General features: G+C 38.7%; 2 protein-coding genes across 4 annotated transcripts; both read left to right on the top strand.

The window, feature by feature from the left end:
• The first annotated feature begins 1,209 nt into the window (after nucleotides 1–1,209).
• Nucleotides 1,210–4,577, top strand: LOC113777978 (zinc finger protein GAI-ASSOCIATED FACTOR 1-like). The gene is made up of 4 exons (XM_027323214.1): nucleotides 1,210–1,998; nucleotides 2,082–2,478; nucleotides 2,577–2,791; nucleotides 3,345–4,577. The coding sequence occupies exons 1-4, from the start codon at nucleotides 1,857–1,859 to the stop codon at nucleotides 4,127–4,129; spliced, it is 1,539 nt and encodes a 512-aa protein (XP_027179015.1). The 5' UTR covers nucleotides 1,210–1,856; the 3' UTR covers nucleotides 4,130–4,577.
• A 2,447-nt stretch (nucleotides 4,578–7,024) lies between these two features.
• On the top strand, nucleotides 7,025–11,233 carry LOC113777629 (probable protein phosphatase 2C 80). 3 transcript variants are annotated; one of them, XM_027322784.1, is made up of 5 exons: nucleotides 7,025–7,190; nucleotides 7,300–8,074; nucleotides 9,083–9,404; nucleotides 10,264–10,413; nucleotides 10,637–11,233. In XM_027322784.1, the coding sequence occupies exons 2-5, from the start codon at nucleotides 7,452–7,454 to the stop codon at nucleotides 10,940–10,942; spliced, it is 1,401 nt and encodes a 466-aa protein (XP_027178585.1). In that variant the 5' UTR covers nucleotides 7,025–7,190; nucleotides 7,300–7,451; the 3' UTR covers nucleotides 10,943–11,233. The 3 variants fall into 3 exon arrangements, with proteins under 3 accessions (XP_027178585.1, XP_027178583.1, XP_027178584.1); XM_027322782.1 differs by having other exon boundaries at nucleotides 9,080–9,404; XM_027322783.1 differs by having other exon boundaries at nucleotides 7,025–7,216; nucleotides 9,080–9,404.
• Nucleotides 11,234–11,298: the final 65 nt, after the last annotated feature.

Genomic DNA, 11,298 nt, shown 5'->3' with positions numbered 1-11,298 from the left:
CTCCCGCTCCGTTTTTCTCTTGTGCAAGTCATGGAAAAGAAAAATAAAGGACCAAAAAAAAAAAGAGAGCTTGGCATTGACGGAGAGAATATGAGCAGGAAAAGAATGAAAGACGGTCTCGCTCATCAAAAGTCTAACAATAATGATATCGATGCTTTTCTTGTGGGATAAGGCATTTTTCACTGGGAAAAAACCTCCAGGGTGAATGATGATTAGACGATTAGTCTTAATAAAGCAACTTATTAGTACTTATTAGGAGATGGAATTAGAGAGCCAGATTCATGTTTCGTTTGGTGCTACAGGGGATGTGTAAAATGGAGACTGGACGTAGAGCATAAATCAGTAAGAGGATGGGATGATTACTTATGACACATGTCCTCATTTCTTAATCCACAATAGAATAGAATGTAGTGGTTGCACTCGACGGTGCAAATTACACATAATTGCTATGCATAAAACCCTTTTGCTCGCTCTACAACTTAGAGACGAGAATGCATTTATATTCGCCGTACGTAGGTGTAACTCTTTTTTGATATAATATATGCGAAATAAAAAAATAATTAAAAAATATATTGATATTGTAAGCAAATAAATTTTAACAAATAAACGAGAGTTTTTGAATATACATCGTGAAGCCTAATTGAAACAAACAATTACCAAATTTTGTTTTTAAAAATTTAATACACAAATTATATATCACAAAATAAAATTGTGCAGAAATTTATAATTGAAAGTCAAAATTGTAAAGGCCATGGCAAGAAAAATCAAAAGGGTCCGGACACTATTATGACTGTAAGGTTGCCATGCATTTTTGCATAATTTAATATACACTATTATTTCTGTAAACTACACTAATAAAATATTTCTGAAATATTATAGCTTTCTTTTTTTTTTTTCTGAAAAAACACTACAATAATCACTAATTTTTATCGAAAGCTAAACGTACGTGTCCCAATCCCACGTCGAAAACATTTTGAACAGCACTAGCAGTCTGCACTCTGCACCATCATTAAACTCTTCTGTTTTTTTCTGAAACTCTACCACACCATATGGTCAGGTCAACAATGAAACCGTGGTTAAAAAGTGAGCCACAAAACTTAACTCGTCATTATCTTTCGCCCTTCTCCCCATTTACAGTTGATGATTTCTAATTAATTTATTAGCTCTTCTTTAATCAAATCCACATCGGCTACCTGTTCTATCTAAACAATACACGACTGTAGACCAAACACAAGAAGACTTTCACATCTTCTTCTCTCTCTCTCTGTCTCTGCCCTCCTAAATTTCCTCTTTCATCTAGTTTTCTGAGCCGTCTTCTTGAAAGTACTGCTCCCCAGCCCAATTTCCGGCATTTTCATCGGAGAAAACTTCATCGGAAATTCAAGAAGCTCGGTGCTGAAATGTTTTCTGGTTATTAGACAGGTGAACAGCTGCCTAGATTTAAGGTCCATGTTCTAGAAACCTCATGAAGTACAGCAAAATTTCATCTTCTTTTAGCTGAAGATACTCATGTCATGCTCACCGGCGATAATTCTCTGGCGACTCTGATTCCGTTATTTGCAGAGCTTACAGGTGGTGGTTCTGTGAACTGGGATTTGCTAATTAGCTCATTTTCTGATCTGGTCGTGGTCAAAAGTTGATCGTAGTTGGTAGTTAGGAGATTTTTTTTTTTTTTTTTTTAAATTAGATTGACTGGTGTATAGATACACAAGTCTGAGTGCTGAGTGCTGTGACCATAAGCCGTAGAAAGGAAAAAGGAGCTTTATATCCTAAAAGTTTTTTTGCAGCATAAATGCCCCAAAATTTCCCTTTCTAGCAGTCTAAAAATCCCTTTTAACAACTCCAGTACTCTTTCCATGCCTGCCGATATGGATAACTCTTCTGTCATGAATGATTCTACCGCTTCCGGTGATGCCAGTGCTTCATCTTCAGGCAATCAAGCGGCAGCCCCTCCTACATCATCTGCCAAGAAAAAACGAAATCTCCCAGGCATGCCAGGTAAAAGAGCCAGAAAGGAAAACATAAAAGACTGGTAATCTGTTTTTGCTTATTGCTGAAGTTTCATTTTGTTTTTCTCTTAGATCCGGATGCAGAGGTGATTGCTTTGTCACCAAAGACTCTGTTGGCAACAAATAGATTTGTGTGCGAAATTTGCAATAAAGGGTTCCAAAGGGACCAGAATTTGCAGCTGCATCGGAGAGGACATAATTTGCCTTGGAAACTTAGGCAGAGATCGAGCAAAGAGGTCAAGAAGAGAGTTTATGTATGCCCTGAACTCACCTGTGTTCACCATGATCCTTCTCGAGCATTGGGCGATTTGACCGGAATTAAGAAGCATTTCTGCAGAAAACATGGCGAAAAGAAGTGGAAATGCGACAAGTGTTCGAAGAAATATGCTGTTCAGTCTGATTGGAAAGCTCATTCAAAGATTTGTGGAACTAGAGAATATAAATGTGATTGTGGGACTCTGTTTTCAAGGTTAACTGATCTTTTCCCTACCTTGTTAAGATAAATTTTTCCCTCTGTTTTTCTTTTTATTTTCAAGAATGATGTTAATGTCTGTTTGATGATTGCAGGAGGGATAGCTTTATTACACATAGAGCTTTTTGTGATGCATTAGCTGAGGAGAGTGCAAAAGCACAGACAGTTGAGGCACTTCCAGCTCCTACTGCTGATGATGAGGAGCCGAAGCTTCAAACACTTGCATCCTCATCACCACCACCTTCGGTAGCAGCTCAGCCTCCTCCACCAGCTGCTTTAGCATCTTCAGCTTTGCCTGTTCAAAATCCAGGTATTTCTGCTCGAAACTGCCAATTTGTAGCTCAGCCTCCTCCACCTACTGCTGATGATGGGTAGTTATGTAGCTCTGTACTCCGGGTTTTGTCGGATGTATATCATACTTTTGCCGGGAAAAAAGAAAAGAAAAGCAAAATGTTGTTGTTGTTGTTCTTTGTCTATTAATCTTGGAGTCTAGTTGTTTTTGTCTGTTCCTCTTCTTTGTTGTTATCTGCATATATGGTTGACTAGATTTACTCCGTTACTATAAGAACAAGGATGAACTACTACTAACTTCAATTGGGGAAAACCATCATATCTCAACTATGAATAAAAAATTGAGATTGAATCTAAGCAATCTTTTGGTAGAGAATGGACAGAGATCCAGCCAAAAGCTAAAAGTAAAGTTGATGCCGAGAAAGGAGGGTATTATTGAATCTCTTTTAATCATATACAAAGCTCTTTAATAAGAAAGGTTATACTTTCTTCATTTCTTGCTTCTTTACCAGGGAATGCTCTTTTTTTTTTTTTTCCCTCATTCTTTTTATATGATTTGTTTAATTCAACAGAGGGACCTGAAAATCCCAAGCAAAGTCCCGCTCCACCTCAGATTCTAGAGGAAACATCTGTTGTGACCAGCTTAACCGGCAGCTGTGGTAGCAGCAGCAGCTCAAGCAGTCATGGAAGTACTAGCAGCAGCGTGTTTGCAAGCTTATTTGCCTCATCAACAACATCGGGAAGCATGCAATCTCAAACACCTGAATTTACCGACTTGTTTAGAGCTGTGGCTCGTCCTGAGAATGCATCTGAAGTCGTAGCGTCTTCTTCTACGGAACCCATATCCCTCTGTCTTGCTACAAGTCACGGTTCATCAATTTTTGGAACAGCAGGGCAAGAACGTAGGCAGTATGCGCCTGCACCACAACCTGCCATGTCTGCAACAGCATTACTGCAAAAAGCTGCTCAGATTGGAGCAGCAGCAACTAATGCTTCACTCCTGAGAGGGTTCGGGATTGTTTCTTCGGCGTCAGCTTCGAGCGGGCAGCAGGAGTGGAGTGGGAGGGGAATTGAGTCTGATAGTGCATCATTGGCAGCAGGCCTGGGACTTGGGCTGCCATGTGACGGTGGGTCTAGCTTGAAGGAACTCATGTTGGGGACTCCATCTGTATTCGGTCCTAAGCATACTACCCTTGACCTTCTTGGATTGGGGATGGCAGCTGGTGGAGGCCCATCAGGCGGATTTTCTGCCTTAATGACATCAATTGGTGGCGGCCTTGATGTTGCTGCTGCTGCAGCGGCATCATTTGGTGGCAGCGGCGAGTACTCTGGTAAAGATATGGGAAGGGGATCATGACAGCAATTAGAACATTTGTTTTCATGAAAGTCAAGGCTTTCATAGTTGACATTTCGGAAGTGTGATTTGTGAGGTGGCATCGAGCTTTATTGTCAATTAATCTTGCAGCAGCAAATAGCGACTCTTGGCCCGGCGATGCTCCTTAAAAAATTAAGCATTACAGTATAGGCAGTGAGAGTGAGTCGGTTTTAATGTTTGCTCTGCTGCCTATCAAGGTTGAAGAGACCCTTTCCGTGAAATATGAGTCGCCAAAGGTCCAGAGACCTTTTAAACACTTTTGATTATATATGTAAGATGATGTTAAAATGGTGGCACTTTTGTGAGTATAATAGTGTAGAAGATAGGAGTAAAAGCAATCGGCCACAATGTTGGTGAATGGTCCAGTATTCGGTACGGTTACTGATAATCCAAGATCAGATTAGATTAATTACTACTGGTTTATTTATGACATCATGACCCTTGAGCCTCCAATAATTTTTTCTTCTACACGGTTCAACCAGAAAACCGGGGAGTAATTATTTTTGTACGTTGGGGGTGGAAGCATCAACATATTTCCATTACTTGCTAGAGACTACACGAATAAGAAATTGCTTCTGCACTCCAAGCTTGAACGAGTATCTCATTTGTAGGACGGATAACTATTTTGACTCAACATTATATAGTCTTCTTGTGGAGTCGGGTTTAAAAAAAAAATACATAAGAGATAGCTAGGAGTAGAGCTGTTAATCGAGTCGAACTCGAACATATGATAATTGAGCTCGATTCGAATATCTAATTGAGCTAGCTTGAGCTCGCTCGATTAGTAATTCGAACTTCACAAGCTGTTCGAGATCGACTCGCTGTACTCGGTCGAAAATTCGAGTTCGAACTCGAGTTCAAAATCTTATCGAGGTCGAGCTCGTTTGGGAGATGAATATTAGGGGCACGACCGAAAGAGGAAAGAAAAAAGTAGGGCTAGAAACTGAGAATGAATTAGATAAAAGTATCAAATACACAATGAAATGACGCTAATGACCCTACTATTCAATCCTGTCGAGTTTAAACGAATCGAGCATAAGTCGGCTCGTCTATTACATGAGACTAAAATTGAACTCGAGCTCGGCTCGTTTCTCTCAGTAAATGAGCTGAATCGAGCCCTTATCGAACCGAATCGAGCTTGGCTCGCGAGCTACCCGGTTCGAACAGCTCTAGCTAGGAGTGGTGAATTTCTTTAGAAATGCGGGCCCTATGAAAACAAATATGGTAATTTTGTGATTGTTTTTGTGCAGAGCAGACGGATTGTGTAAAATGAGTAATCAGGATGAGTGAGAGACATTATTGACCTTTAGAGAGCAGTAAAGTGGGGTTTAACTTTTGTACTTATTCCAGAATTCCGTGCCAAGTAGCACGGCCTCTGTAGTATAGGGAACGTGTCACCTACTCTACTCTACTCCATGCGAACAATTCATGGCAGGCCAAAGCCTCTGCTTCTTCGTGCTTCTAAACACGACGTGGCGCGTAAGTTGGATTGTTTGGATTGCTTCATATTTCCCCAATTTTATTTGCTTACATCATCTTTATAATTTTCAATACACCTTTTTATCTTCCCAATATCTTTTTATCTCACATACATCACATCACAAAAAGTGCTACAGTAAAAATATCCCAAATAATCCCAAATAACTTACAATCCAAACAGAAAGATTATTTATCTCGTACATCCACGGTAAAACTTTTACGTTTTACTGTAAACGTCAAGCGCCCTTGCTTGAATTGTGATTTTTTACAGAAAAAAAAAATATAATATTTTTTAATTATTATTATTTTAACTCATATATATTAAATCCAATCGTTATAATATTTTTTTTATAAAAATTTTTAAAAATAACAATACAAACGGCACTACTGTTAAAACACACAATCATGCTGGTGCTGGATTAAACAATTGGAATTGTGTTACATGTCACAGGGCCTGTTGTTGTATTGCACACTGATAGCATCTTGGTGCACGAGTTTTGCATGCACAAATAAGCCCCTAATGTCGTCCAAAAGTTGGGTTGGGGGACACAAAAGTCGGGAATTGTGGATAAACAACAAAAAGACAATTTTGCAAGCAGGGATTAATAATGCACATTTGTGTTCCAATTTTGCGCTCTCCCTAGTCCCTATAATAATACTTGCTGTATTTTAGACAATTCACTCAATGCCTCTTAATTCTTTTTTTTTTTTCAAAAATTACTGTCAATTTTTATGAGTGTCAAAGTGTTATAGGTCATCTTCTTCCAGTGTTATAAACTACTCCCTCTGTCCCACTTTGATAGTTCTGGTTGTTTTTTCACACAGTTTAAGAAAAAGTAGTTAACTTTATTGAAACAATCAATTTAGGTGGCTATTTTCCTAAAATACCCTCACATTAATTAGAGTATAACTTTATGGGAACTTGAATTGATAGTAAAAAAAGAATCAACTCTCATTAAATGGGGTAGGTTTATAGTAACAACAACTTACATTGAATAAGGGTATTTTAGGAAAATTAAAATACAACTACATTCTTCAATTAGAAACTGAACTACAATTTGGGACAGACGAAAAAGAAAAATAAGACTATCAAAGTGGGACGGAGGGAGTATGTTGTGATACATTAATCAAAATAAAACTTGATAGGACAAAATTGACATGATTTCTTATTAAAAAGGGACTAAAAAATTACGCCTTATTTGGATTGTGATTTTTTGGAAATTTTTTATTACATTTTTTGTAAATATTTTTATATACCTAATTTTTAATCACTTTTTTTTTTATCTTAAGTACACGCTACACTAAAATATTTCCCAAAAAACTCACCAAAAACAAATATAAATCCAAACGCCAATTTCCCCTTCATTCTGAGCCACCGCTTCGTTTTTGTCCGTTTTTCAGTTTTTTGGGCTGGCGGGCGTCAAACTTAGAAATTTGAGACTGACTGCGATATTAGCCCCCATTAAGCGCTGGACTTCGGCTGTTCTTCTCTCCAACGATAATTTTGTCCCCAGACAGGATTCTCGATCCGCCCCTAGTCAAGCCCGAATTGCCGAAATCCCGGGTTCCCCATGCCTTCCTTTTTCCCTTGTATCTTTCTTTTCATCTTGCGAAAGTAGAAGAAAAAGAAAAACGAATGAATCTTTTTATAATGCAATTGTTTTTGTAATCAGGTAGCAGGAAATTGCTGCTTGCGCAGGCAAAGTTATCGTTGAGTAGGATGTAAAGTTTCTCAGGATTAAAGGGAATTGGCTCACAATGCAGACTTGCTAAGTTTGGAGTTCATCTAATGGACGAATTGGGTTGAGCTGAGGGGGAATAGGATATGTCATCAGGGTTGCTTCCCAAACCGAATTCTGCCTTTTATTTTGGGGTTCAGAGAGGTTTAAGAGTGAAACTAGCACCAACCCACAAGTTAATAGAATCTTTGGCAGTAAAAAGAAGTCAGAAATTTGGGGCTTGTTATACTTACAGTAGAACCAAGCATTCTGCCGTTGAGGCATTTTCTCAGACACGTGGTGGTGGTGGTGTTGTATCGCGCCCGTCTTCTCAAGCTTTTGGGAAATTTAGTGGAGCCATGGCTGTTTCTAGTTCAACGGCTGCCCCTGGAGACCTTGTTATGGATACTTTTATCTCTGGTTGTGGGAATGTTTCGAGTTTTGCTAAACCTGTTGTGATGTATTTTGGCAATAGAGGTCTCGATAATTGTCAAAAAGCTAGTCTGAGTTTGAGAAATGGGGTAACCAATAGCTGCTGCACTGATCGTGCTTTTTCTGTGCTTGGAGGTAGATGGAAATGTCGCAGCTCGAATGCCCTTGTTGGGTCGTGGTTTAGAAGCTGCAGTTCCTCATCATCACCATGTTATTCGACTGGGGCTGCATCTGATGTACTCTGCAACGGAACCTCATTCGACGAACAGCTATCAAGTCTTGCTATACCACCAGACCAGTAAATGCTCTAACCTTTTGTGTTGTCTTATCCAGTTGTTCCCATCTATTTGTTAGTTTTAGAAACAAAAAATTTTTCTTGTATGCAGTTTCTTTATTATGCTCAATGGTTCAAAATTGATTATAGTTAAATACATTTGTTAATCCAGAAGGTAGCGGTTCCCTGAAGAATTTTTGGTGCGTTCATTTAACTTCAAATTTAGCCAAGGTGTTGTATTAAATAAAACCAGATGGCCAGTCGTGTATGGTCCCGATGTATTGACCTTAAATTAGTTTGGATATTCAACAATAATCCAGGTCCTATATTCCAACAGTCAAGATCGTATATGGTGACCCTTCAACATTAGCAGTTTGTCTGTCAGACAGAGAATTCTTTAGTTGAGCTTAGCTTGTCGGCAGGCCGGAACTTAATAAAAAAATAATGTGATCCTCGACTCAGTGTTTACAGGATTTTTTATATTTATGCTTCTTCCAACTCATATAAGTCATGGAGTTTCAAGGAGGATGAAAGTGGTGACTTGTGAAAAGACATAGTTGTCGAACTTGGGTGTCCATCGTTTCTCAAAATGGAATGGATTTTTCTCCTCTTTTGTATGGTTTCTGATTTTTAGCATGTTTTAAAGGGAAACTTTCTCTCTGATAGCTAAAGAACATTGTCTTTCGTCATGATGTTGAAAAGTCAAAGATTTGCATATTCACATATTGTGGCTATTGTAGAGATTCGTTATTCTGGTTTGAGTATCAAATATTTACGTTTTTTAATCAAAACAAGGTATTGCTTGAATTTTGTCTTTTTACTTATTAGGTAAATAAATCTTAGCAGTGAGTCGTTGCGTCAAAGATGATCATTTCCTGCTTCAATTTTCTACTGAATGGTTTTTTCAATTTAAGTTTATTAGAGATGCACAGTTCTATGTTTGTCGGAGTCGCATTGAGCATTAATAAGTTTGGCGATATAGTATTGTGATTTTCCTTAATGTTGGTTGGCTACTACTGCTGAATCCAGAAGATCTCTAAGCAACAGAACATTGAAGCTACACTCTGGATCATGCTACCTACCCCATCCTGATAAAGAAAAAACAGGTGGAGAGGATGCTCATTTCATCTGTTCGGATGAGCAAGCAATTGGTGTGGCAGATGGAGTTGGTGGTTGGGCGGAGGTTGGGATTAATGCTGGAGAATATGCTTGTGAACTCATGTCTAACTCAATGGATGCTATTAAAAATGAGCCCGGGGAGTTTATTGATCCCGCTCACGTATTGGAGAAAGCACACTCGGAAACAAATGCTGTGGGTTCCTCAACAGCCTGCATCATTGTGCTAAAAGACCAGGTCTTACTAACTTCATACCAAAAATATTTGTCCATGCACACATATTCTTCTTGTACTACGTCTTTTGAAAATATTGCTCCTACGTGCATGCAACAAAACGGCTGTAGTAACATTTTCAACTTGGATGTGACCACTTTTGATTGGTGATTTGTAGATGAATGTATTTGTTGGGGTTCATTAGAGGGGAATTATCCTGATGTTTTGGCAAATTTAGGCAGAATATGTCATTCTTGGTGTGTTTTTTTTCCTGTTCTAAGTGTAGAAAGTGTAAAACCGTGAAGTACATTTATGTGGTGTTTATGGATGACGACTCGTGTTATATTTGTAAAAGACATGCACAGAGCCATGCACATAGAGGAGGCAAAGATGGGAAATTCTGTTTTATCTTTCCTATAAGATAGAGGGGACGACGGTTTGGCACTGATACTTTTTGCTGCAAGAGACCAAACCTCATATCTGAGTAGAAAGGAGATTCTCTCTGAGGACCACTAGAATATTGGAGGTTGCAGAAAATAACTGTAAAGGCAAAGGTTATGCTATTGTACTTGAGTACAAGTGAAAGAACAGTGCGCCATTAGTTTGCCTAACTACACTTAATCTCCTGATTTTCTTCATTCTTTCTTTGCATGCCTTTTGGTAGATTAGTGTTTGTTCAATTCTTCAGACCTACTCTTGCATATTGGATTGGTTTGGCTGTCACATTACAGCCTAAAGCGATGATGAAAAAGCTAATGATTCTTTAAGACACTAGTTTGTTGTACTGGAGGTTGCATAGACTTCAAATTTTTTCCCTCTTTGAACTTGAGAAGAGTTTTGATGCCTCTGATGGTCATCTGTGCATATTTGTTCTCTTCCACAGTTTCTGCATGCCATAAATCTTGGAGACAGTGGATTTATTGTGGTCAGAGATGGAAGCACCACCTTTGAGTCTCCAGTCCAGCAGCATGGATTCAATTTCCCCTATCAACTGGAAAGAGGAAATAAGGGTGACCTTCCAAGTTCCGGTCAGGTAATTTAGTGGAACACTCCTTACTGATCTTTTGTGCAAGTGAATTTGTATACATGGTGCTTTTATAATCAAGAATGTCTCGAGAAGAATATCATCTCAATTGTTCACGCTAATAGTGTTTCACCGACAGGAGTCTTCGTAAATTTCTTTCAGAAGTCAGAATATCTTGAAATTTACTTCCTACTTGGCGAGATACTAAATGAGATTTAAATATTTTGGCCAGGTTTTCAAGATATCAGTTTTACCGGGAGATGTCATTGTTGCCGGAACAGATGGGCTATTTGATAACTTGTATAAACGTGAAATAACTACAATTGTTGGTGCAGCAGTGACATCAGGTTTCACCCCTGAGTTGACAGCACAAAAAATTGCAGCTTTGGCGCGCCACCGAGCGCAGGACAGGGAAAGGCAAACTCCATTTTCTACTGCAGCACAAGAGATTGGATTCTCTTATTATGGTGGAAAACTTGATGACATTACGGTGGTTGTTTCGTATGTCTCTGACTTATCAGGCTCGACCGAAACATAGATTTTTTTACAATTCTTACATTTGACTTTATACAGTCCTTTCCTCATTCTGGCCTTTGAATACGTGGTGTTTGTTCTCTTTACAAAGCTTTCGAGATTTTCCAGATTTCCTCACCCCCTTTCTCCCTCTTCTTTTGCAAATTTGATACTAAATTTGATACGTATGAAGGTGTTCCGTTACAGTTGTAAGATATGGATAGTAGTTTCCTAGCTTTTTGAGCTGCCGTTGAACCCAGAGGTCGTCCCTGATATCTAATTGAGTATTAATAGTCTGAGAATGTTTACAAAATCATTTCTGCGTGCTATTGTAGCTTGAAAATGCTTTCTGTGGGGGTATTCAAGCGTTGTCCTTTTTTT

This window comes from Coffea eugenioides, chromosome 7, assembly GCF_003713205.1.
Source record: "Coffea eugenioides isolate CCC68of chromosome 7, Ceug_1.0, whole genome shotgun sequence".
Classification (NCBI taxonomy): Eukaryota; Viridiplantae; Streptophyta; class Magnoliopsida; order Gentianales; family Rubiaceae; genus Coffea; species Coffea eugenioides.
The sequence above is the reverse complement of the archived record's forward strand: the minus strand, read 5'-3'. Positions and strand labels throughout refer to the sequence as shown.

Bases quoted from the DNA above. Each gene is read 5' to 3' on its own strand.
- LOC113777978 (XM_027323214.1), top strand. From the start codon at position 1,857: ATGCCTGCCGATATGGATAACTCTTCTGTCATGAATGATTCTACCGCT. The intron at 2,479-2,576 runs GTTAACTGATCT...TGATGATTGCAG, and splicing joins TGTGGGACTCTGTTTTCAAG to GAGGGATAGCTTTATTACAC. The intron at 2,792-3,344 runs GTATTTCTGCTC...TTAATTCAACAG, and splicing joins TTTGCCTGTTCAAAATCCAG to AGGGACCTGAAAATCCCAAG.
- LOC113777629 (XM_027322782.1), top strand. From the start codon at position 7,452: ATGTCATCAGGGTTGCTTCCCAAACCGAATTCTGCCTTTTATTTTGGG. The intron at 9,405-10,263 runs GTCTTACTAACT...TCTCTTCCACAG, and splicing joins TCATTGTGCTAAAAGACCAG to TTTCTGCATGCCATAAATCT. The intron at 10,414-10,636 runs GTAATTTAGTGG...TATTTTGGCCAG, and splicing joins ACCTTCCAAGTTCCGGTCAG to GTTTTCAAGATATCAGTTTT.